The sequence below is a fragment of the Anolis carolinensis genome, chromosome 4 (genome assembly GCF_035594765.1).
Source record: "Anolis carolinensis isolate JA03-04 chromosome 4, rAnoCar3.1.pri, whole genome shotgun sequence".
Lineage (NCBI taxonomy): Eukaryota > Metazoa > Chordata > Lepidosauria > Squamata > Dactyloidae > Anolis > Anolis carolinensis.
This window is the reverse complement of record NC_085844.1, coordinates 191,624,461-191,651,874: the sequence shown is the minus strand read 5'-3', so window position 1 is coordinate 191,651,874 and position 27,414 is coordinate 191,624,461. Positions and strand designations below refer to the sequence as shown.

The following is a 27,414-nucleotide window of genomic DNA, read 5'->3' as shown; positions in this document are numbered from 1 at the left end:
CCCTACAAACCCCAGAGATCCCTCCGTTCTGAGGACCAAGACCTGTTGGAAGTTCCCAGTTTTAAGACCTTGCGTCTAACTGCAACTAGACACAGAGCCTTTTCAGTAGTGGCGCCATCTCTGTGGAACACCTTGCCACCTGAAGTTCATGCCTTGCGGGACTTGTTGGCCTTCCGCAGGGCATGTAAGACACACCTGTTTCGGCAGGCTTTTGAATTCTGTTGCTGATGTTTTAAAAGGTGCTTTTAGGATGTTTTTAAGATTTTTTTTAAAGATGTTTTTAAAATGTTTTTTAAATTGTTGATTTTAGCCGGTTCTTGTAAGCCACTCCGAGCCCTAGGGGAGCGGCGGCATATAAGTTTGAAAAATAAATAAATAAATAAAATAATTTAAAATGAGAATCAGAAAGCTGAAAGAGAAAGGGGTAATGATATTACTCTGATTAGGTGATGGATTCTATAGTGCTTAATCCCATATTGCTTTGAATGCATTCTTTCAAAAAGAAGGTTGCAAAGCACAGGAATGAGGCGGCAACTGTTTCTCATTGCTAGTGATGTCATAAACAAAATATAGTAAGTGCCCATGGCCTGTAGCCATATTCTATATAGCATTCAAAATTGAAATGGCTGTTCTCATGGGAGTAAATGCATCATTTCTCTGGAATGAGCTGTTTCAGGTTTACTTTGGAGAAAAGATGGATTTTTACCAACCAGGAATGTCTTGCAGATATTCATTTGGATCTCATCAAACGCCAAATACGTACACAAGTACGATGCAAAAATAACACTATTGAGAAACCCTTTTCGATATGTGAACTACTTCTCTTGTACACGATGTAGTTTCAAAACACAGTTTAGATCGACAAGCAACATTTGAAATGTTTCTACCTAAGTGTGGTTCTCCAGGTTGGAGTGACAGCCTGCATGTGTCAAAGGTTCTTTTGCTGTGTATAATTGGTGTACACAGCTCACATTTCATATAATGAGTCACCCCTCTATGTTTTTGGGTTTAACCTTTGCAGATTTGATTATTTGAAGATTTGATTAATATGGTCTCTGTAGAAATCTCTAGCTAATCAATTTCCTTCAGGTCTCAAAATTTGTGGAGAGATGTTCTCTTAGGTTGAAAAATTGTGTGTGTGTGTGTCCCCCTTCCTGGAGTCTTTCCATTTTACAGGGTCCTTCATCCCTAACCCTAGTGAATGTGAAGGGCTGTATGTAGATCAGGCATGGGCAAACTTCGGCTCTCCAGGTGTTTTGGACTTCAATTCCCACAACTCTTAACAGCTGTTAGGAATTGTGGGAGTTGAAGTCCAAAACATCTGGCCTGATCTACATATACCTTGTCACTTACCCACAATTACACTTTCATAGATAATTGAGGATGGTAGAAAGTGACACGTTTTTCTAGTATTCTACCTTATTAATTTGTAATTTCCAAATGAACTGGAACTCATACCTGCTGTGTAGATTATTGGAGGTTGAGTTCAATAGGCAAAAAATGTCCTGGAAGGACCACAGGGCTTGAACTAGCTTGGTAATGACTTGGTAATGACTTTAAAAGTTTTTAAAACCTCAGTGTTACTGCTTAGTCGTACTGTCATATGCTATGAACACTAGTAAAAGTACATTCTTTTTTTCCAAAGAAGAATGGGTGAAGACCTCCTTATGGGTAATTCTCTCCCTTTCATTTGCATGTTACCCATATTTGGAGAGGGACATTGGGAGGGGGGAGTTATATGTGCAAGTCTGAGAGGGTTGGATGTTAGTGTCAGTGATGCATGAAGCATCAGGTTTCAGCAGCATGGTTCCTAAACCAAGTCCCTCTTTCTAAAGAAGTGACAGATGCACATATAGGTTCCCTGCATCCCACTGATTCCAGCAAATGGGCATGGCTCTCCTGATTCTCCCTTAAGGACCATTCTTCTTCTTCCATCCGTGATACTATGAGAAATGGGTGTGTCCCCCTCTGAGGATCTGAGAGGCATTCTAGTAAAAAGATAAATTTCTTCCTTGCGATCTTAGGCTTTGGGTGTTCCTTATTCTGGGAAGAGATTTAAAGCTGTCTGCCAGACCCGTGGGCTGTTAAAACAAGACAGTGCCACAATGCTGAGCTCAGGCCTGCGGAGTCCCCTCCTCCCCCTCCTCCTCCTCCTGCTGCTCACAGCCATGGAGCTGAGCTGGTCCTTTTCAAGTGAGGACAAAAAGCTTATCTTGGACCTGCACAACCAGTACCGGTCAAAGGTCTCACCTCCAGCAGCAGATATGTTGAAAATGGTAAGTGAGAGTTGGGTAGCAGCCCTGGATGCTGCTGCAATGTGGGAGTGTAGGGGTTTTCTGATCTTCATTTGTGAAGGACCTTTCTTTTGAAACAGCAACTTCTCTTGCATTTCATAAAGTTCCTCTTCCACCTTCCTTTCTTTGAAGCATCTGCATCAAACTGATGAGGCAATGGAATGTGAGGCTTTTGAGATCCAACTGAATCCAGGTAGATGGTGTCTGCAAACCTGCTTAATGCTTCCTGGTGCATTGTGCCGGAGAAATACTTGTTATAACCAATAGGAATGTATGTGCGTAACTTTAGAGGTTAGCTAACTCCTTTGGGCTCTCTTGAGATGTTTGCACTTAAGTGTTTTTCTGGGATCTTTAAGTAGAAAGGATTATCCCTATTTTATCAACATCCTGTTGTGAATTAGCATATTATTATAAGTCAAGAAAGGCGTTGTGGTCTTGGCTACAGGACTTTGGATCCTGGCTAAGCTGCTCTGCAAACTTGGGCATGTTCCTATTCTTCTCATCCCTCCCACTCTTATCTGTGCAGGAAGAGTACACAACTACTTGGATCCCAGTTTTCATTCCAGCATAATTTGGACTTACAGGTGGAGGCATTGGGGCATTGTTTTGTTTTTTTGGAAGATATGGTGGGACATGTGCAATTCATTAGCTGTAGGGGATACAAGGCAGACCTCTTCTGTTTAGGTTTTGCTACTGTTGCAGGGAAATTGGCTTGCCAAGAGCAGTTTGACATTGCTTATTCTATTTGATTTCCTCTCCTCTTCCTTCCCAAACTATTACTATTGAAATCTTGTACACAATTTTATTACGCAGTTGCCTTAGACATCTGTTGATGGTGCTTGTCTGATCACTGAGTATTTGAAAGCCCATAGTTATCCATATGAGCCTGTCTGACCTTCACAATCTTGGATGGGGGTTTTCACTGGCTCTTCTAGGGAGGACATGGGAGAGAGCCTTCTCAGTGGATGCTCCTAGGCTGGGAAACTATCTCTCATGAATGTCTCAGTTGGCTCCCCATTTGCTGTCTGAACAGGACTTTGGCTTTTAACGAACTGGGGCTGAATGATATTTTTTAAATGAAGTGTGCTGTATCTTTTATTACACTATGTAACACAATTTTTGTTCCTGAGTTGTAATTAGTTCTATCATAAAAACATGGAAAAGGTTTAGTACATTGCCCAATCTTTGTTTTTGCAGGACATCCTGCAGCACATTTTGCTATAGTGTGTGGCAGCCACAAAAACAAAATTTCTGGAGTATAAAAACTACTGCCCAATTAATCAGGAAATAACACTTTCAAACCAGTAACAGAAAACTGTTCCATTTTTTTTACATAGTTTTGAATGGGTTTTTGACTCTTCTAACCGTTTTTGTTAGACTGTTGCCTTAGTGGTTTCAAAACTTGTTATGCATTGTTCCAGCTGTATTTTGCTTTAACTAATATTGCAAGTCATTTTGAGCCCCATATTAGGAGAAAGGTGGTGAACTGATTAATTCAGTGACTTAAGAATGAGTCCACTACAATGCCATACCTGTGCCACTCCATTCCCACTTTCCACTCACAGTCTTCTTTTGCTTCTACTCTTGTAATTTTTCATCCTGGTTGCAGTTTTCCACACTTTCCCTTAGAAATGATGGGGCAGATTTGTTCTGCCTGCCTGTTTGCCTTTGTGGTAGAAGCCAAAAATAGCCACTGGTACCTGTATTGTAGGTAGCTGTTTTAAAAATGAAGGTGTGATAGAAGCTGTTTGAGCTGAGACAAGTGACTGCTGCTGATCTTACCTGTTTTAAAATGCTGACCTCTGCCTCTTTCAGCTGAAGACTGATGGGGAGCTTTGGACCAGCTTGAGCAAGATGAAAAAGTAACAGGGAGTGGTACCAAGGATTCCCGTTCTTTTTGGAGGGCAAGGGGGAAATAAGCCAGAAGAGGTAAATTACCATATTTACCTGAGTCTAACACTCACCTTTTTGGGTAAATTACATCACTTAAATTGAGGTGTGGATTATATTTTATGGTGCATTATAATTGTGCACCTAAACCTACCTGCACTGTTGGGCAAGAGATCCCAACTGGGGACAGAGGAGGGAGAGGCAGCGGTGGTTGTGAAAAGGCTGGTGGAAAGCTGGTGATGGCCGCTAATAGGTTGGGGGGGGGGGGAAACAGAGGGGTGCAGCTTTCCATCAGCCTTTTCGTGGCCACCACTGCCTTGCATTACATTTGACAGTAAGATCTTTTTTGTACTGCACACCTCCAGACTGAGATGCGCATTACATTCATTGGGGCATTATACTCAAGTAACGATGGTAATTGAAGTAAAAGTGATTTAGAAATGGATGCAAATAGGGGACCAATTTATTGGGACAAGAGGGAAATGATTTGTGTGTTTTGCTTGTTTCAACATTTGCAACTCAGACTACACTTCTGCCTTATGTGTTAAATAAGTCCAAAATCAGATGATGGGGGAGTTCTGCAAAGACATTTCTTGATTTTTCCACAATAGGAAAGGATCTGGGCTGAGGAGAATGCATGAGGATTGTAGTACTTGGGGGGGGGGGGGGGCAGTTTAACTTTCCTTTCTGTGGTGATTATTGATTTTGTGCTGTATGCCTTAAAGCTCACTCCAACTCATGATAACCTTATCACAGGTTTTTCTTGGAAATATTTATTCAAAGGATTTCCCTGTTGCCTTTTTCTGAGGCTTAACTTTCAAAAAACCCCATCCCTAGTTTCTTCTTTTGTCTTGCTTGTTGAACCATATAACTTGGGGGAAAGATTTACATTTTGATACCTTTATTCTATCTTTCATCATTAAGTGAGACTCAGCCCCACAGAACTCAGTGGGATTTATTGCTGAGTGGATACATGCTAGATTGCTTTGTCAGTGAATCATTGCATATGAGCAACCATTCCCTCATATTTTACGTATGGTAGCCATTATTTGAGGTGCCCCCAGTGACACAGCGGGTTAAACTGCTGAGCTGCTGAACTTGCTGACCAAAAGGTTGGCAGTTCGAATCCAAAGAGCAGGATGAGCTCCCACTGTTAGCCCCAACTTCTGCCAACCTAGCACTTCGAAAACATGCAAATGTGAGTAGATCAATAGGTAAAGGCGGAAAGGTAAAGGTGCTCCATGCAGTCATGTCGGCCATATGACCTTGGAGGTGTCTACAGACAATGCTGGTTCTTTTGCTTAGAAATGGAGATGAGCAGCAACCCCAGAGTTGGACATGACTGGACTTAATGTCAGGGGAAAACCTTTACCTTTACTAGCTATTATTTGATACTAGTCAATGTGCAAAGTACATTGTGATAGAATTTCAAAGCATTGGTACAATTCCTTAAAAAAACCCTGCTTCTTGTACTCAGTCTTTATGAGCTGGTGAATAGGTAGGTTAGGGATAAACAAAGCAGAGCTTCTGCTGGCGATCTGAGTCAACAGTGTGGAATCTATGGGCAAAAGCTTTCTTTGAATACCATGGAGACATGTGCTGAAGGCTGCAAGTTCAAATGAATTACAGATATACCTACGAACAAAGCAGATGTGCTGCTGGACATTACTGCTTCAACAGAATATTTGTTACCAGAGGCAGAAACAACATGGAAATAATAGGGATAAATTCCTATCAGAAAAAGGAAGTGCAATTCAATAGTCCAGCAATGGTTTTATTCAGAACACTTTTGAAATGAAACAGCAAGGTCAAAGAAGCCTTGCATAAGTAAACAAAAACATTTTGAATCTCCTAGATTCAAAAAGCTTTTTCCAGAATGCCTCCAGGAACAGAATCATAGAATCCTAGAGCTGGAAGAGACCTCATGGGCCATCCAGTCCAACCCCCTGCCAAGAAGCAGGAAAATCACATTCAAAGCATCCTCAACAGAGGGCTATCCAGCCTTTGCTTAAAAGCCTCCAAAGAAGGAGCCTCCACCACACTCAGGGGCAGAGAGTCCCACCGCTGAACACCTCTCACAGTGAGGCAGTTCTTTCTCATGTTCAGGTGGAATCTCCTTTCCTGTAGTTTGAAGCCATTGAAGCCATGCATTTCAATCATGCTCATGCTGAGTGCATTGATGTCTTCAATGCTGCATAATGTGCCCATTTATTTTGAAAGGTTTGGCACAACTTTTAAATGGGACCTATCCCATAATAAAGGGGTTCTCTATGCATCAAATATAAATAGTGTGAAGACATATGAAGGCATTTCTGGTTGACACTTGTTTCCTGAGATTCTCTCCCTTGGAAGCATTAAAGCAGGTGTAACAGATCGTGCCTATCTTACAAGGTTGGTAAGTGGCCCACTTTGAAGGACTGGTGTGAGGCCATTTTGTAAGCAGAGTTGATGATGCGGCCATTTTGCAGGCCTCACTTGCAGAAGCTCAGCAGAGCAAGGGGGAGGAGCAGCCAAGCAGCCATTACAATAGGGACAGTTTGATTGGCTAATACAAATGAGAAGTTGGTTAGCAATTGGAGATAGGCGGAGCCAAAGTGACAGTTGGAGCCAGGGAATTCTTTTTTCAGATGAAGTTTAGAATTCAGGCAGTTAGGAGTTGGGGTTGTGAATTCAGTCGGCTGGGAACTGTCTTTTTAAAAGGAAGCCTCTTTGAGGAAATATAGTTAAAGTCTTCAGGAAAGGAAGGGCTGAGAACTATATTTGTAAACTCTATAGTCTAGAGTGTTGCTATTTAAATCTCAGGAAAAGTGGATTTAAAAATAAATTGTCCTGTTTGTATTTCCTTAGTGAAGGAACATATTTACATAGAAACCAAGTTATATGAACATTCTTTGAAGAGAAAAGCATAAGCCTTTAATGAAACCATTAAGCATCTTTACTGTTCAATGTTAATGAAATCATCACACATATTTACTGTTCAAACTATAAATAAACAACAATTTCTTGTTTCTCCTCACGTAGTGTCAAGTGTGTCACTCTCAATATCCTAACCTAGAATCATAGAATCATAGAATAGTAGAGTTGAAAGAGACCTCATGGGCCATCCAGTCCAACCCTCTGCCAAGAAGCAGGAAATCGCATTCAAAGCACCCCCGACAGATGGCCATCCAGCCTCTGCTTAAAAGCCTCCAAAGAAGGAGCCTCCACCACAGTCCGGGGCAGAGAGTTCCACTGCCGAACAGCTCTCACAGTGAGGCAGTTCTTCCTCATGTTCAGGTGGAATCTCCTTTCCTGTAGTTTGAAGCTATTGTTCTGCATCCTAGTCTGCAGGGCAGCAGAAAACAAGCTTGTTCCCTCCTCCCTATGACTTCCCTTCACATGTTTATACATGGCCATCATGTCTCCTCTCAGACTTCTCTTCTGCAGGCTAAACATGCCCAGTTCTTTAAGCCGCTCTCATAGGGCTTGTTCTCCAGACTCTTGATCATTTCAGTTGCCCTCCTCTGGACACTTTCCACCTTGTCAATATCTCCCTTCAATTGCTGTGCCCAGAATTGGACACAGTATTCCAGGTGTTGTCTGTCCAAGGCAGAATAGAGGAGTAGCATGACTTCCCTGGATCTAGGCACTATACTCCTATTTATGCAGGCCAAAATCCCATTGGCTTTTTAAGCTGCCATATCACATTGTTGGCTCATGTTTAACTTGTTGTTCACAAGGACTCCAAGATCTTTTTCACACGTATTGCTGTCGAGCCAGGTGTCCCGCATTCTGTGTCTTTGTATTCCATTTTTTCTGCCGAAGTGAAGTATCTTGCATTTGTCCCTGTTGAATTTCACTTTGTTAGTTTCAGCCCATGTCTCTAATCTGACAAGATCGTTTTGAATTCTGCTCCTGTCTTCTGGAGTGTTAGCTATCCCTCCCAGTTTGGTGTCATCTGCAAACTTGATGATCGTGCCTTCTAACCCTTCGTCTAAGTCCTTAATAAAGATGTTGAACAGAACCGGGCCCAGGACGGAACCCTGCGGCACTCCACTCGTGACTTCTTTCCAAGATGAAGAAGACACATTGTTGAGCACCCTTTGGGGGAAAAGCTTTGACTTTTCTTATGATGTCCAGACTGTTGTTCAGAAACAGCTGAAGAAGTGGACTAATCTGCTTCTCCCTTTTCCGAGCCCAATTCAAGGTGCAGGTTATCACCTACAAAGCCCGAAACGGTTTGGGACCCACCTATCTTCGAGACCACATTTCCCCCTATGAACCTGCATGAACTCTTCGTTCATCAGGGGAGGCCCTCCTCTCGCTCCCACCACCTTCACAATCACGGCTGCTGGGGATGAGGGAGAGGGCCTTCTCCATCGTGGCCCCCCGGCTCTAGAACTCGCTCCCCGGGGAGATTAGGCAGGCCCCTACCCTCCTCTCCTTTCGGACGAGCCTGAAGACTTGGCTCTTCCAAGAGGCTTTTGGTGACTGATCTCTGTATGATCGACCTGTTGTCCATTTGACAGTGTATGCCTTCCCCAGTATTATAATGGCACTTTATAGCCATCATAGCTGAGTGGCCACCCTTCCCTGATGACATGATATATTTGCATTTTTAGCACTTTGGCCTAGATCCTTTGAACCCAATCCATGATTTTAACACTTTATCTTGTATGTGGTTTTTTATGACTTGCTTTTATTGTCTGATTGATTGGTTTTATTGTTTTGTTTTTATATTGTTCTGTTCGGGCTTGGCCCCATGTAAGCCACCCCGAGTCCCTTCGGGGAGATGGGGCGGGGTATAGGAATAAAATTATTATTATTATTATTATTATTATTATTATTATTATTATTATTATTATTATTATTTTCCATTTTGCTGTTCACACACACTCAGAAAGAGATTCTGGGGAAGGTGCTATTTACCTTGCTGTGGTAGGCAACCATATATGGCTCCAGTAATCGATTGCAGTGAAATCTCATTCTTTCTCAGCTCAAGGCTTTATTGAACTGTTTACTGCAGATACGCATCTGCAACTTGGCACCAAAAGATTGCTTCTCCAAGCCCTCATCATGTTTCCAGTGCAGATGTAGCTAAAAAATTCTATCTAGACAGAGGACAAGGGTGAAAATGGAATGGGTAGGCAAAGCAAGGGGTGGTGAAAAAGAAGCTTCTTTGACATTTTGTTAACTATACCTGTAGGTGGTTCAGAAATCACTGTGATGAATAAATAGCAATAACAGTGGCTGCTAGACTGGATCATTGTTCCATCATTCCTTTTGCTTATGTTCTGTATGGCTTTACTAGTGCTGAAGAAGCTACTTTTCTCCAAATGTGCATGCTGCAAAGTTACTTCCAACAGCATGAGGCTTATTTTTCACAGATCAGGAGCTATACTTCCATGGTTCTCCTGATACTAATTCCCTTTCTGAAGTCACACTTTTCACTTTTTGTTTGGATCAGCAGAACTGGTTGCCATGGAAATAGTTATATACATTGAGTGATGCTTGCCAAACTATATTTTAATGGAGCAAGAAACACAGCTGTTGTATGAGGATTCTGGCTTTGCATCATAAAAAAGGAATAATAAACTCAAACTAGATCTGCTATTCCAACCACTCCCAGAGCTTATAGAAAGGGATGTTTCTATTCTCCAGGGAGAGAATTATGGGTTCTATGTCTTGAACCTGTTGCTACTCAGAGGCACTTTTAGCACATGCAGAGACAAAGGTGACTTTTAATGGATTTCTTTAGTAAGAAAGGGAATTTATACACTGCAGGATTAAATGGGTTTAATCAGTGCAGGAGAGGCTGGTAAAGCTGCTGCAGGGCAGGAGTTTTTAACCTCTTTTGTTCCACAGATCCTTTTGCCAGTTAGGTGAAAACCACAGACCTCTTCTCAGAATGTAGCAGCAGATAATTTTATGACACTCAACATCAACATGTCTTTAAATTAAATTTTAGTTTGTACACAGCAGGACTGCAGTCATGTGTGATCTAGCACTGGGTCTAACAGCTACTGCAATTTCAAAGTATGGATAAGCGTGAGCGACTTTTTGAGATATGTAACAACTACAATGTGATACTAAATGAATGCTACTGTCATTCATTCCTCCTCCCCTCCTCTTCCTTCTTAGGTGATCCCTCATTGTCTGAGTATGATGGCCTTCCAAGTGTAGTATCTTGGCAGTGGATACATACTGTGTTTCCCCAAAAATAAGACAGTGTCTTATATTATTTTTTACTCCCAAAGATGCGCTAGGTCTTATTTTCAGGGGATGTCTTATTTTTCCATGAAGAAGAATTCACATTTATTGTTGAACAAAACAATGAACATTTATTCTATACTGTACAGTAGTTGTCATCACAAACCAACATAATTAAACCAGACAAACTGTGACTTCTGTCAAGAATTTCTTGTTACTACCATGATTTCCATATACAACTGGTATGTACATTTATCAATCCTGCATGCTATGGTGTTTTTTTTGGTGGGTGGCGGGCATGCTTCCAAACAAAAACTTTGCTAGGTCTTATTTTCGGGGGAGGCCTTATATTTAGCAATTCAGCAAAACCTCTACTAGGTCTTATTTTTTGGGGATGTCTTATTTTAGGGGAAACAGGGTACGTAACTGTAGAGCCCTATTCTTGATCAGCATCTTCTTCCCCAGTCAGGACATTGGTTTCCAGATGGAAGGAGGTCCTGGTCAGCGTTGGCCCTCCATTCATGCCTCTTCAAATTCCACAGCACTGCTGGGCACAGCTGACCTCCAGCTAGAGTGCTCAAGAGCCAGGGCTTCCCAGTTCTTGGTGTCTATGCAACAGTTTTTAAAGTTAGCTTTAAACCCATCTTTGATTCATTTTAAGTCATTCATTGCATACATTCACAATGTAGGAAAGGCTAGATTTCAGCTGAAGGTCAGAGAAAATAAAGATAATAAGTTTTTATTTCATTTCAAGCTCACAGGCCCCCTGAAATCTTTCCATGAGTTTAGAAGCCCTGCTGTAGGCAGTTGTTGGTTTCCCTCTCCCTGCACTTGCAATTTAAGCCCACGTAATGCACTATGGACTATGCACTATGGAGTCGGATGCCGCTCTGTTATCTAAGGACTTCATGGCATGGAGGTGGCAAACTGGCATAGAAGCGAGACTGCCACCTTTGGTGATGGTTCCTGTCGCATGACATTACATGCTACCCATTTCAAGTCCACTTTCCTTCTGCTACACGGAAGTGACAGAGTTTTAAGGAAACAGAATGAGTGTTACCATGACAGTTTGTAGATCGGTGAATCATATTTTTCAGTGCCCCCTTTGTTAACTTCCTGAAACAGAAAAGCACACACATGAAGCAGTGGCTCTGTTCGGTTTGATAGGCCAGGTGTTATCTAGGTGTGTCATGACTGCCTGACAATTGCTGTCTTGTTCCTTTACCTATATATTTTTTTTTTGAGAAATGCCCCATTTCTCATTGCCATTTTCCGGCCTTTCCAGATCCTGGATCCCTTTCATACTATTAATTTCCAAGGGTGCATCCTATGCAGTCCTGGGGTTTGTAGTTTGGGGTAGCAGTAGCCATGTCTTTTTAAGCAATCTAAATGCCTCTTTATATATACTGCAATAAACGGCCTGGGTTAAATTGCTGAGCTGCTGAACTTGCTGACTGAAAGGTCAGTGGTTTGAATCCGGGGAGCGAGGTGAGTTCCCGTACAGCCCCAGCTTCTGCCAACCTAGCAGTTCAAAAATTTTAAAATGTGCGTAGATCAATAGGTACCGCTCTGGCAGGAAGACAACGGCGCTCCATGCAGTCATGCCAGCCACATGACCTTGGAGGCGTTTATGGACAACGCTGGCTCTTTGGCTTAGAAATGGAGATGAGCACCAACCCTCAGAGTTGGACATGACTAGACTTAAGGTCAGGGGAAAACCTTTATCTTTTATATACTGCAAAACCAAGATGTTACCTTGGCAATTAAAATGGAATCCCACTGCTATAACTGTGAAAGGACTCTAATCTTCCTTGCATTTCCAGTTTACCAGGTTGTAAAAGGAAATAGCAGAAACAGACACCCCTTCCTTTAATTTTCTTCCCATCTTTCAATATTTAGTCAAACAGATGTGTGGTGCAGCAAAATATCTGTTGCGGAAATTCAAGACACATGTCTGCCTTCTTCAGTTTTCCAGAGGTACTTGGACACACACCTGTGAATTATAAATTCTGTATGGGATAGGCATCATTTTGTGTCACATTCTTTAGCACCCTTAAACGCAAACAATAAATACCAGTCATGCTCAAAACAAATTTCCGGAAAGGTTGTCTGATCTATTGAAAAAGACAAATAAACCTCCAAACATATATTTTAAAATAAAAGCAGGTTCCTTAATTGCCGTAATTTGCTTTTACGTAGCCCATTTCATGGCACATTTTAAAAATAAGACAAAATTGTCTTCCATTGTGTGATAGAATAGCTGTAGTAGTGTAATCTCTCTTGTAGTTGAGTGTTCGTGCTCGGGAGGGGGTTAGACTGGATGGCCCTTTTGGTTTATTCCAACTCTATGATTCTATGATTCTTTAATATCCATCAGAAAAAAATACAAATAGTGAGATTATTTAGATATAACCTGGCAAATCCAAATGAATAGAGGATAAATCTTTGCTTGTATCACAGCCTTGTGCTCTCTTTGGAAAACCATTGTTCCTTTGTTACCGTTATAAAATTTTGGTTTTCTTTATTGTCTAGGGAGGCTTTGGCTGTTGGTTTTTGCTTATAAAAGTTGCTATAGCATAACATAAACTGGTGGTGGTGTGCATGTCTTCAAGTCACCTGCTGACTTATGGTGACCCCATGAATTTCATTGGATTTTCTTAGGCAAGGATTACTCTGAGGTGTTTTGCCAGTATCTTCTTTGTACTGTGTGTCTATATAAACAGCATAATTTTAGTCACATGTGTGAAAGAGGCCTATAGACATACCATCTCATTAAACGGGGGGAATTTAGTGTTCTAGAATGCTTCCACCCTGTCTTGGCAACACAGCCCTATGCCGGACATCACACGGCATCGTGTGACTTCCGGTGGGGCCCCCAGGATGGAAGCATTATTGGATGTTTTCCCCACAACCCAGGAGGCTTCCTGTGTTGTGCTGGCTCTAATGGAGCCAGCACCGCACCTAGCTGAGAGGGCAATGCTTTCCCCATGTGATGGGGAAAGAGTCGCCAAGAGGGATCTGTGCGTGGGGTGACAGATTTTCCCCACTGCCCCCTCTTTTCTGAGCGAAGCGGAACCTGGCCTTTCTGGTGAAGTCCATAGAAATCTATTAAAAGCATGGTGATGTGTCCATTTCTCAGTCAACATTACAGGAGGAGGAAATACACCATCTTCCCATTGTTGTTGTAATGGATCTCCCATAATCTCTACCCTAGAATTGTCAGATGTACCTTATCATAGGGGTTGTCATGGAATTTATGAATAGGAAAATGTAATGGCTAAATTAATACATGACTAAGGGTGCATCTACACTGTGGAATTAAAAAACAGTTTGACACCACTTTAACTGCCATAGTTCAACATTATGGAATCATGGGGGTTGTAGTTTGGTGAGGTACTAGCACTCTTTGGTAGAGAAAGCTAAAGACTTGGTAAGCTATAATTCCCGTGACTGCATAGCCTTTAGCCGTAGAAGTGAAAGTTGTGTTAAACTACATTAATTCTGCAGTGTAGGTGCACCCTAAGAAGGTTACAGGGACAGCTAATCGATATCAACCTTTCTAGAGTCCTTCCTCTACCTTAAAAGGCTTTGGAAGATGTGTCATGTACCATAATATCAATTCTGGAAGGAGATGGGATACACGATCAGCAAATGGCTCAACAGAAAGTCTCTGCCTTGGGTTGTTGCTCCATTTCTCAGGCAAATCTTCTTGTACTCCAAATCAATACTTTCATTTTGGTATTTAGGTAGAACAAATGCCTGTTGGTCACTACCTTTTTGAGTGTCAATCCTGCATACCATGCATTTTGACTGCATCTCATTGCTGTTTTGAAAACCTGGCAACACGACCCTGGTAGGATCAGCCAATAAGAAGGTGTGCTGGAAACTGTAGCATAACAATGTAATGAGGGCCATGTGTTCCCCATCTCCATTGCACTTTTTTGCAGACTCCATTAAGTCTGCAAACACTTCTGATCATCTTTGTATAGCTGTGGAAAATTCTGTACAATGCTATAACCAGAACGAAGTGGGGAAACTCACCCAGGGATGCTGATAGTGTCTAGCTCAACATTGAATCTCATGCTTGGAAACTGAGTGGAACCAGAACGGTTTCCTGCACCTCCTTCAAAGCAAATGCATTCTTCCTCCTGACTAAATAGATGACACCACTCTCTGTTGCATGCAGCCAAGTGGCAAACTTCAGGAAGGCTTCTTTGCACGTGTGCCTCAGGACCTGTTAGTGAACGCTTGGTGCCTTTGCTTGATTGCTTTGGACAGGAGGTTAAGCCCTGGAAGCTCCTTTTTAAAAAACTTGGGTGTTGTACTACAAAATTATTAAATGCTCTTCCTATATGAAAGCTATTGCCTCTTCTTGCTTAGCAACTGCTGCAAAAGGAGCCCAAGAAGTACAGCTGGATAAGAAGGGCCTTGTCTATCATATTCACTACACTGGAGGGATAAGTTGGCAAGCAGCTGTTGGGCTCTGTTAAGTAACAAGCTTTCCAGATGTTTGCATTGGCTCTGGCCAAACACAGCTGTTAAACTGGGCATGCCTATCTTTTCACAACAGGGAGGAGCTCTGAGCATTTACTATCCATTCCTCTTTGCATGGTTGAAAGAGGGAGGGCTCTGCTACTGGCTTCAGAATTATTAGATAGAAACGAATGAGTATGTGCCAAATGAGGTGGCAGGCTGTGAGTTCTGGACCGTAACTGTCTCTGCAATGTGCTAGCTTACAGCATGTAGGAAGCATTTTCAAATGCTTCTCGACAATTAAAAAAAGAGGGGGGAAATGCTTCCTGGATCTAGTAAGCTAGCTCACAGGACCATTTCTTCCTTCTCGGATGTGCTAATTCACTCCATGCCAAGAGGGCTTTTTTTTTCCAGAGTCTTTAAAATCGAGTCATTCGAGACACCTATAGTGCAAAGTAGTCAATTTAGAATTTTATCCTTTGAATAAATTGGTTTATTAACTTTTAAACCAACTTGGTTGGTTATTAACTTTTAAACCAACTCATTTTACAGTATAAATACCTGAGTCTTGGGGGCCAGCTACTTGCATTTTTGCATATATTCACAGTCAGTTCTCTGACTATCTGCCAGGTTAGGGACAAATGTGGGAGGAAATGCAAATTTAAAAAAACACTTAAAAACCCATTAGAACATCTTTCTAAGAGGTTGTCCACTGAGTCACACTGGAGGACCTAGAGATTCCCAGAGAAAACATTTTAATCAAGTCAGTATATAATCAAATCTGTAAAAGTCAAACCCACAGAAGTGAAGGCTGACTATACATGCATGTATAATCCAGCATATAATCCCTGCACTTTCAGGCTGCAATATATGCATTGACATTGTATATTAGTTTGCAGACAGATGTTTCCTTTGGTTGGAATTTGCAAAGGCACCCATGAGGGTTTAGTACTCAACATCCATTTTTTTTTGCAGAAAAAAAGGTTGAGGCCCAGAAGCACTTACCTCTTTCAGAGGTCACTGAGTATAAACTGGAATGGGGGGATACCAAGTTCTGCTACTCCAGAGACCCCATTCTAGCAAGGAACATGAAGCCTTCTTCTACAATAACGTGTTCTTTAATGCGGGGATAATCTTTCCTAGACCTAGTGGGAACTGGTGATTTCCATGTCCTTGCCCAGGACAAGGGCAAGGTCGTAGTCTGAACTGTAAAAGGGGTTATCTAGAATAATGAATTCTATCCTTCAAATGCATTCAGAACTTTGGCTAACTCCTTTAAAGTTCAGACTAAATAGACCACGTTTTCTGCTTCACTGAAGGGATACAAAGCTAGCTAATAGTTGGCTGGGATGGGTAATATTTTACTTCCATAGTGCAAATGATTTACAGATGAATCTGGAAGAAGTTCAGAAAAATGGACAAAGTTTGCTGCTCCACTGATGACATTCAAAAATAGCTAATAGATGACTGGGATTGGTAGTATTCTACTTCCAAAGTGCAAATGATTTACAGATGAAGCTGGAAAAACTATTTCAAATCTTGAGCTACATTTTTCATTGTGATGGCAACCACTTGCTTGTCCTGGACAAAACACCAGACTTGCCAGTTGCTATGCAGGCCAGGGAATTGGACATATTTTCAAATGCTGAGTATTCACTTCCCTCGTTGGCTTATGCGGAAACCTTTCTGTGTGCTGATGACATTCTGTTTGTGATTTCAGAGCTGGGATCCAGAGTTGGAAGCCATTGCCAAAGACTATGCAACAAAATGCATTTGGGAACACAACCCGGACAGGGGCCGGCGTGGCGAGAATCTCTTTGCCATGTCTGGAGACCTAGATGTGAAGACAATTGTGGAAAGTTGGTATGATGAATACCAGTATTATAACATGACTACATTAACATGTGAAGAGGGACAGATGTGTGGTCATTATACACAGGTATCCAAATATTTATTTATTTATTTGTTTGGTTTATAGGTCTTCTTTCTCCCAAGGCAGCTCTCAAAAACCTCAAGCAAAGCCTAGGAAATGATGTGTACTGCTGTGTGTGCAGACTTCATTGATGGTTGACAGTACAAATTATACAGCAGATTCTATGCTTAGAATTGTACAATGTTTTGGTTTGATCTCCATAGGTTCAATAGAGATTTTAGTCTTATAGTTTCATAGGGAGAACATCTGCACAATTCTAGAAGTGGCACTATGTCAGTAGGGGGTGAATCCACTCTAGGTTCTGATTCGAATTTTAAAGAAGTTATACAAAGTGCCAAACCCAATTCACTATGTTGGGTTCAGCACTGTGGATAGCTATTTTAAAGTTTACTCTAAAACCTGGGGTGGATTTACCATCCTGCTGACATGGGAATCATTTGCTACCACTGATTTCCAGGCTATGTCGGGGGAGGTAATGATATTCGGCTTGTAGTTGTGCAATATGTAATTTTAATGCACACTGTTACTTTCCTCATAAAGACCTCCTGATGCCACTGTTACTCCTCCTGGCAGTGGGGATTTTTCTTTCAAAAAGAAAGTGTGTGTGTACATATGATTAGTATACATGTTAACTTCCAATAAAAAGTTTACTTACCTAAATCACAGAAGACAATCTTTCCCCTTTCGTTGCCCTCCAAATGTGTTTGACTATTTGCCATTATGTTCTTTCAATTCATTTCCAACATATAGCGACCCTAAGGCAAACCTGTCATGGCAAGATTTGTTCAATAGGGTTTTGTCTTTGCCTCCCTCTGAGGCTGAATGAGTGAGTTTCCATGGCTGAGTGGGGAGTCCAACACTTAAACCATTTCACCACAGTGGTTCTAGTGTTTGACTATACCTTGTCCATGTTGACTTGTTGGAAATGCAACAACACTTAGCACTGAAGAGCAAAGAATGCCCCACAATGGGCAGTAGTAATAGAGTTAGATAGTTTGAGTGACATGAAGTGCTCTTCCTCTGTATCTACCTATCCTGATCCCTCTTTGTATAGCTTCTTTAACATCTTAGGGATGTTTCCTTCATCTCTTCTTATTCCCGTGAATCCTCCAAGATATAGTTAGATCAGCACCCTGAGTTACTATCCTATCTTAGAATGGAGTTCCTAGAATAAAGCTTAGTTTCTTTCTCTAAGCCATTGGTTTGTTTGCTCCTTAGATCAATATCTCTCACCATTGCACACTTTCTAACAAATAGTAATTTAATGCACAAAAGAACCTCTCTCCATCTCTGACAGTGAAAATAAATAGTAATGTTGGTGTAAAATAAAAAATTAATGATGAACAATTTGCTATTTATCAATAAATCCCCAAATCTTTCCCTGAGGTAGCTACCTCGCTCTGCCTAATGGTTGGGGCAGCACTGTTAAATAAAGCTAAATAAAAATGCCATCTATAAATTATCTAAAAAAATAGAGACAGCAAGAAAAAGCTAAAGAAACACCATCTTCTGAGAGAAATGACTGGATCCTCAGGAATAAACGAGAGGATGCGTGGTGTCCATATAAATGCAGAGTCATCTTCAGCAAGCTTTTTCTTCTCTTTTTTTCCCTACTGCTTTAGGTGGTTTGGGCAAACACTGAGCGTGTTGGCTGCGAAACAGTCTTTTGTGAGACCCTGACAGTTCTCAATGACACTGATATGCATTTAGTAGTCTGCAACTATGAACCCCCGTAAGTTCCTTTCCTTTCCTAAACATGAAAGACCCATTCATGTCCAAATTGCATTGATTTTCAATCAGGTCAAACTAAAATGTTTGTTTAGCTCAGTAATGCTGCTGATTCAAGTGTAAGAGGCAAAAGCATCCCATCTCCTTCATGTCTCTCCACTCTAGAATCTCAGTTCATAATGGCCATAAGTAACTAGTATTCTTTGAAAGCCTACTAGCTTTTTTAGTCATGTACTAATACAGCTGCCTGGCTATATTCAGTTACATCTGTAAGAGTGTTACTTTCTGGAAGGGTTTTACTCAACAAAAAGGCTTTCTTGTTTCAGTCAATTTGAGTCATTTTAATTTCTAGGGGGAATGTAAAAGGACATAAACCATACAAGGAAGGCGAGCCATGTTCCATGTGTCCAGAAGGTTACTCATGTAAGGATGCTCTTTGCGGTAAGTGACTGGAACTATAGACATTAGTTATTCTCGTGTAAAAGCAGCTGAGGCAGCAAGATCCTTATCTGCATCCTATTCCCATGGACTAAATATATGATGTGCAAGATATAGCAAACTTCCAACTTTGAGTGACTCCAGGAATGACCCAAACAAATAAAGGTGTGAATACATACTGGTATGACAGGAAGAGCCTTGTATTTATAGACATATTACTTATTTATTTTATTTCTATCCCACCTTCCTTTTGGCTGGGGTTGCAAGGTAGCTTACACAAGTACTCAAACAAGAAAACGCTAAAAAAGGGATAATAAAAAGTTAAAACACAGCGATCCTCTTAAAATGTCATTTCATTTTTTAAAGTGTGAAATTGTTTGAAATAATAATAAAATTATACTCTAAAGTTTAAGCTACACTTGATCTGGTCTCTTTTGTTTTGGCAGACAAATCAAATGGCATATCGTTTATGGTTAAAATAAATTAACAACAATAATTTGCCATTAGCTGGCTATTGCTGGTTCTTTATCTGAGACAGGCCCTCTCAACTGTCTCTTCCTCATACTTTGGCTGCGATGTCACTTACTAAAGCTGAGCCATAGACACTTTTGAACCTGTGGTAGAACATTCAAGTAGTCACCAAGCCTAAGTTGTAAATAAATAAGGTGGCTGAGAACTTGGTGCCCTTTAAAAGAATCCAAAACCTGCGGCCTGTGAGACAATGAGCTCACTCTGTCTCACAATAGGGCCAACCCTCTGATTAACACAAAAATGTGGCTCATGAAAGTAAAATATCAGCTTGTTCTTCTGTATGACCTTCTGGAAATAGGTTATGGCTGTATGGGTGTGTGAGAGCTGATTTTGCTGCTAACTTCTTTGTTACCAGAATCCAGTGCTGATGAGGAGGAAACCACTGCATCTCCTGGACCCACAGATCTGGAACCTACTGCCATCTTGAGTGAAATCCTAGCTACTGAAGACACCACAAAAGGCCCATCACCAGAAACACCAGAAAGTACGCAAACTGGCATAGAAACAGGATCTGACACACCAGCGGCAGGAGGGCCAACCGCTTCCCCAGAGTCAGCTTTAAATGTGGACCTTAAATCATCTCCAGAACTTCAGACAAACTCAGATGGGACCGTTCCCTCTTTGGTGACTACAGGAGCCCTAGAGGACTTAACTCTTAGGCCTACCTCCCTACAAACTCAGCAAGTCACCCATACAGATATTCCTTCACCTGATGGCTCAGCCATACCCAAACCTACTACGGATAAGCCAGAACATTCTACCCCCAAATTGCCCTCCACTCCTAAACCACCATCCAAACCGCCATCCGTTCCCAAACCACCATCCATTCCCAAGCCACCTTCTGTTGCTAAACCTCCCTCCTATCCCAAGCCTCTACCCTTCCCTAAGCCTCCCTCTGACCCTAAGCCTCCCCCCATCTCTAAAAAACCTGCAAGCCATCGTTTGTCAGCCTATGCCAAAGCTATAAAAAGACAAAGCAATGCCATTCAGTCCTCTGCAGGTAAGGCAGATTCAGTCTCTGTCTGTCTGCCCTGTCTTGGATGTAAACAAATTGCCCATCCTGAAGAAATAAAGGTTGCCCTGAAAGAGCTGACTTTCCGATACCCCTACGCGCCTTGTTTTTCCTCCCTTCCCCGGTGGCAGAGACATAGCAAGTGCAGCTGGTGTGGGCACACTTGGGGGAATGCACTTAGGAAAGCTAGGCCTTACTGGCTCAACACTTTATAGCAGTGTATGTAATTAGAAGTATTTATAAGGAAAGTTCTTCAACTTTGGCGCATGTATGTGCATGTGTGCCCATGTGCAGGCATGCATGTTCTCTTTTCTGCACTTTTGTGGGGGGTTCCAGTCTGCTGGGAATAGCATTGTAGCATGCCTAAGGCTTTGAACATTTCGCAGACTGTGGCTCACCGAAACAATGGAGCTTCCAACGATGTTCAAAGATGTTATGTGTTAAGAGATGTGGTTTCTTTTTAAAGACCCCAGTGTTTTTCCATAACCAGGAATGTGGTGCATGCCTGAACTCTTTCCTATTTTCTTTTCATATGAGCTTTCCAGGGTCAGAGTCCAGGTCTATAGCAGTGTCATGGAGCCTCACACTACCAAGAGACTCACCTGTGATAAGTAGAAAGTTTCACAATTATCCATAATATTCCAGATGCATAGTTGTTTGTAGGATTGTGTTTATATATCACACTCCTCTATTCTTTGATCTTGGCTGTGGTTTGGGACAGGGATGTCCATCCCTATGCTGCAGCCTCTGCTTGTCAATCCATTCCTCATCTGAAGTGCCATAGATCAGTGGTTCTCAACCTGTGGGTCCCCAGATGTTTTGGCCTTTAACTCCCAGAAATCATAACAACTGGTAAACTGGGTGGGATTTCTGTGAGTTGTAGACCAAAACACCTGGGGACCCACAGGTTGAGAACCACTGCCATAGATCATGTGAACAGAACAGATCTTATAAGCAGAACAAGTTATATAGGCTATGTTACTATCTTTAATTTGTTCCAAATGGTGAATTTGGTTCTTTTATTTTCCTTGGTAACATCCTTTTGGCCTAAAAACCAAAGTTGTAGGTTTATAAGATAATTGTTCATGCCCAGTGTGAATGTCCTGCAGGCAGAGGTAACCTGCCCATCCAGAGAAAATGAATGACTGATTTGGGGAGACTGATGTGAGTCTGTGTAAAAACACACTGTGTATGAGCTGCATCTGTCAATAAATAAATGATGTAGTGTACAAGCCTCAGATATTTGTGAGCAAGATTAATTGTGTGTGTGGAATGAGTTGTTCCAGGTTTCTCCCCTTATCAAATGTCTCCAATGTTACAATTATTTAGACCGGTGGTTCTCAACCTGTGGGTCCCCAGATGTTTTAGCCTTCAACTCCCAGAAACCCTAACAGTTGGTAAACTGGCTGGGATTTCTGGGAGTTGTAGGCCAAAACACCTGGGGACCCACAGGTTGAGAACCACTGATTTAGACCAAATAACTGGCCATTTTCCAAATCTCTATTTGAAGAGCTGACCTGCTTGCTGCATTTCTTTCTTGGTATAATCTTACCTCTTGATCTTCAGATCTGCATTGTCTTGCATTCATAATTGGGAAATGGATTAGACTTGATCTCTCTTTAGTTGTGCGCAGGTGTCTTGCATGACACACACTCTTTCTTTCCATTGCACTGAGCCTGCATGGAACCAAAGCAAGTCCATTTCTCCTCAGCTGATTTTTCCTCCTCCTCTTCTTCTTTTTTTTTTATTTTAAAAATCACAGCACGTGGCAGTGTTACTGAAGATCTACTGATGGATCCACCCAGGAAAGATTCACAGAAGCCCATCTGTTCAAACAGCCATTCTTGCTTGTTGTTCACCCCTCTTTCTTTATTATTCACTCCCATTCTACATAACATCCTCTCCTGAGACTCCTACATAATTTGTCCTAATGTTTCTTTCTTCTGAGATACCAGAGGCTTCTTTATTATTCCGCTCTTTGGAGTACATATTTTGGCCTGAAATATAAAGTTGTAAGTTTATAAGACAATTGGAAGTCTGACTTTTGTGGATTTTTTTAATTTGTGGATTTGTTTAGATCAGGCATGATGCCATTAGGAATTGTGGTAGTTGAAGTCCAAAACACCTGGAGGGCCAAAGTGTGCCCATGCCTGGTTTAGCTGTACTCTTTAGGAATCCCTAGGTCCCTCAAAGCAATTCTGTGGTCAGCTTCTGCTGGAGATTGAACTTAGGGTTATACCAGAGGATTTAGAGGCTTGATAGCTAACAACTAGTATCTTGGCTAAGCATGCAAACAGCTTATCTAAGAGACATGACAATGCTGGAATGTTAAGAGATTTTTATCTGGAGAGTAGAAATGGGAAGGCCTGGGGGGGGGGGGGAGGAAAAAATTGGGGCCGTTTTCCCTGGAAAAACTTTTTTTAAAAGTGTGTAGAAACAAAAAGTCTCAGAAATCTTTGAGGTTTTTGTTGGGAGATCATCCTGGACTACTCAAGTCCAAATGTAGTTAGATAGATGATAGAGTTAGATTGAGGGAATCCTTTCCCTGTTTCCAAAGCATGCCTAGACAGGCTTTACTGTGTTTCACTCTATCCTGTTTACGTCACTTTGAAGTTAGTAGCAATGTGAATCTTTAGTAACACTAACTTCCCATTGGTCAGAATGTCTTTTATGGCCCCAATAAACTGGACCATGAGGTCAGAACCATTTTGGTTCCCTCTTCTCCCTTTGTTCTTCAAGCTAACAAGAAGCATCCTGCCATCTCTCCTGGCAAGATGTAACTATGTAGATGTTTGTTATTTTTCCTTTCTTATTTTTCCTTAGAAACCAGTCTATAGTAGTCTAGACAGCTCCCAAGCCTTTCTATCTACAATGGAGTTCTTTTTACCTGAATAAATACTTTTTGAACTTTTATTGAGACTCTGCAGTCCATTGCTTCTCTTGCTCGCCAGTGTAAGTAACTGTTGCATTTGAATGCTTTGCTTTTGCTACTCTGCTGATTTTGGTGGAATCTCCCCCAGAGAGGGTTAAATTGAGTCTAACTGCTCAGAGATTACCACAACAGTTTTCATATTATATAGTTTGAATACCATGTCATAGCTATATTATTTATCATTGGAAAAGAACATATTCTACACACTTTTCAATTTTTCTGGAAAAAATGGCTTTGGAAAAAACTGGAAAAAAACCTGTTTCCCCAATTTTTCTGGGGGTTTTCCAGGCCTACCCATCTTTACTGGCGAGTATGTTCCACTGATTTCAATCAAACCTATTTTCCAGAGCTAGGAAAGGCTAATTTTTGGATTACAGTACTGTACCTAGAATTCTCCAATCAATAGAGCTTTGGTCATGGTGACTGGGGGGATTATGAGAGTTGTCATTTTCAAAAATCCCACACCTTTCCCAAATTTCATTACGTATTTTCAGCTTACAGTGCTTCAGACTAACCTTGTGTCCTTCAGTACAACTGCAGGTATCGATATATTGTGATAGCAGCAATAGCAGTTCTTGATGGACCACTCATGGAAGGTTAATTCGAGAGAGATTGCTAGGAAATATTAATTAGATTCAGTTGTGCTGACAAAATTGTAGGTGCTAAAATAATATAGTTGCTCTCACTTGTATTCCGAAATTGGACTTGCTATAGCAGTGGATCTCAACCTGTGGGTCCCCAGGTGTTTTGGTCTACAACTCCCAGAAATCCCACCCAGTTTACCAATTGTTAGGATTTCTGGGAGTTGAAGGCCAAAATATGTGGGGACTCACAGGTTGAGAACCACTGCACTATGGCATGCTGGTCTTCCCTCTTGCTGCTGGTAATTCAGAACCAGCTTGTGTTGCTGCTTCGGTTGCCTGAAATAGCGATGTAGAAGTGATTCTATCCCATCCTATACACCAGGGGCCCACTTACATTACATAATCAAAGCACCACAATTCCATTTTTACTATCATGGTTCTATCATATGGACTCCTGGGACTTGAAACTTAGGGAGGGCATTTTGAAGTCTCAACCAGAGAGCTCCAATATCTCACCAAATTTCAAACCCCAGGATTCCATAGAATGGAACTCTGGTAATTAAAGTAGAATAATAACACTATAACTGTCTGAGGCCCATGTTTGTCAGAGCAATGGCTCGTCAGACCAACTTCCTATGATTCAGTTGTTGGTGCTGCTTGGAAAGATTATAGGACTACACTACCCAGAAACCCCCAGACAGCTTGATTGGTGACCATTCTTGTTAAGGGATTCTGGGAGATGTAGTTCAGACAAATAATGGTTCCAAGTTTTTGTATGGCTGTTCTTTCCTTGTATGGTCAGTGTCTATGTATCCTTTCCTTGAATCTTAAGGAGACTTCTTCATGACTCAGTGAAAATTCTTTCATGCAGTAACAATTCTATTCCATATCAGAAAAATGTCAAGTCTAGGAGTTATTTTCAGCTTTGCATTGCCTGTTACATACTGTATAGCCTTTCCATCCTGTTTCCATTTAGAAAAAAAGGATATTGTTGGTCTATAAAACTGCCAAAACCACATCTGAATATTCTCTAAGAAAACCTTATGAAACTCATGGGGTCTACATATGTTGATAGATGACCTGAAAGCAGATACACACAGAGAGAACAATTTGTGGTGTGATTTGTAGTGTTTTTATATAACCTCTCTCATTTTGGAGCTACTTAAAATAAGTCAACAATTACACAGAATGCATCTTGGACATGAAAACGTGTGGAAAGTTCTTCAAAAGGTCAGACCAAACAGAACTGGGTTTTACTCTATGAAGAATAATGGCCAAATTGCTGGGCAATTTGGTCAATTGTACATCACAACCAAGACTTTTTTTCTCACCATATTGCTGATGGATTTGTGCGTTGTTCTGTTCCAGGCATGGTGTGTTACTCTAATGACAAACCTCAGTTGGTCCAGCTAAGATCCATTTGAAGGTGCCAATTGAATCTTGTATCCACAAATGTGGTGTTTTTTAATGTTGTTGATAAGGGGTTGCATTTTAATGTACAATGAGTTAGCATTGTGAGGCATGTTTTAAATGTGCCTGGAAAGTGGTGCTAATAATAAAAGCTATTTTAAAATCCACTGGTCTGGAAAATGAACTTTTTTTAAAAAAATGCATGTGTGCTAAATGCTGAGGGGTGTATTTCTGTGGCACAATTTTGAAATGGTGGAAGAAATGAAGATGATTTACTCTCATTAGGTTCACATGAAGCAGCTATCCTAAATGCCGATGGGGTTGGTCAATGTAGGATGAAATCTCAGGCATGTCTAAACTGCAGCTGTTGGGCAGGGCATTCTAGAACATTCTACAAATAAATATTAAAACACCCAGCAGCTGCAGTTTATCCACGCCTAAGATTTCATCCAACACTGGCTCATCCCCATCATTCACTTTCCCCCGTCCTCAATGCAGATGGCGACAGTGGAGAAGATCCATGAAGACTATGTGCCTTCAGTGATGATTTGGCCCTGGTGAAAGGTACATATTCGAGGTAGCTAGGCAGCCAATTTATCCCACTTCTTATATTCACTGTGGCGCATGCCAAGAACACAGGAAGTGCTCAAGAATGTGGGAATGGCTATGTTGCTACAGTATGCTTGCAATGTGATGCTACACTCAAGACAGGTCAACACTTCAGCCTTACATTTGTTTTATTTTATATCATACGCTGCCAGAGCTTTCCCACTAAATGGCTGGAAATACAGTTTAATGGGTTGCTTTGAGTTTTCCAGGCTGTATGGCCATGTTCCAGAAGCATTCTCTCCTGACATCAGGAGAGAATGCTTCTGGAACATGGCCATACAGCCTGGAAAACACACAGTAACACAGTGATTCAGGCCATGAAAGCCTTCGACAACACAATATAGTTAAACATCTCTAGCTCCTGACAGCAATGATAATGGCCAGAGTTTTGTTTTTGTGTTGAGACAGGGAATAACAAAATGCATCATTTGGGACAGATTCAAGAGCATTTTTTTGTGGTTACATGGCGTTTCATTGGCCTGTGGACATGCAGATGAAAGGATGGGCTTAAAGGTAACAGAGCAGGAGGTTAGAAGAAGTTAATCAAGATGGACAATTATATGGAGTCATGGCTGATATCCACATTGCACAGTTACAGTAATTAGATAGTAAAGTAAGTGCCATGGCAGTATACCATGAAATTAACGATGGGTTTTACTCCCCTAACTGGGAGTAAGCCATGCTGATCTTATCAATAGTTTGCAAGTAAACATGGCCAGGCATGAACTATAAACTACTTTATACCACCCCAGAAATGGTGGGAACATTAGCCAAATCTTAAATGAGAAGTTCGTATTCCTGTAACATTTCAAAGACTGGAAAGAGGAGGAAAATCTCATGATGATTGTAATGCTTGAACACTGATGAAATTGTAAATCTGGTCCACTCTCAGTTGCACTGAAGAATAAGCGTGCTGGATTATGCTTTGGGAGATAACATAATTTTAACCCAGGGCTTTGTTGTTCTGCTTACATAGTATTTCAGCAAGAGCATTACGGTGGGTCTTTTTGAGTTCAGTGTATGGTAATTCTCTGTTAAGTAGGGCGAGGTTTCCTTTGCTAATATCTCTGTGATGATATTGGAGTAGTTGTATAATAACAAGGGGAGGTTTTTTGAGGTCATGTATTCCCACCAGCTGTTCTAGTCTGTAGCCGGTAGATGGCACTGATGAAGGCACACTGTTTCTTTTTTTCAAACAGGAAAAGCAAATGCACACCCTTGAGCCACACAGAACAGAGAGAGCAAGCTTATTTCTGGCACAGGCCTACAGAGATTTTAGCTTCTTTAATTAAGCAGAACCTCAGTTGTAGTTATGTATCAAATCAAAATTGTTTTTCCATAAGATGAACTTAGCATCATCTCTAAGCTAATTCATATTTTGGAGACAATCA

The 27,414-nt window shown here is 41.3% G+C and overlaps 1 protein-coding gene and 1 long non-coding RNA gene across 4 annotated transcripts in view; one reads left to right on the top strand and one right to left on the bottom strand.

The window, feature by feature from the left end:
• The first annotated feature begins 1,879 nt into the window (after positions 1–1,879).
• Positions 1,880–25,581, top strand: pi16 (peptidase inhibitor 16). The gene is made up of 5 exons (XM_008109754.3): positions 1,880–2,276; positions 16,567–16,785; positions 18,402–18,511; positions 18,860–18,948; positions 19,832–25,581. Exons 1-5 carry the CDS (start codon positions 2,106–2,108, stop codon positions 20,701–20,703), a joined length of 1,461 nt encoding a protein of 486 aa, XP_008107961.2. The 5' UTR covers positions 1,880–2,105; the 3' UTR covers positions 20,704–25,581.
• Positions 15,585–27,414, bottom strand: part of LOC103278721 (uncharacterized) — a 54,436-nt gene continuing 42,606 nt past the window's right edge. For all 3 annotated transcript variants that reach the window (XR_010005467.1, XR_010005466.1, XR_010005468.1), the window contains 2 exons: positions 23,936–27,414; positions 15,585–22,485 (listed from right to left, as the gene is read on the bottom strand). The exon at positions 23,936–27,414 is cut by the window's right edge. This is a non-coding gene — a long non-coding RNA (uncharacterized LOC103278721). The remainder of the gene's footprint in view (positions 22,486–23,935) is intronic.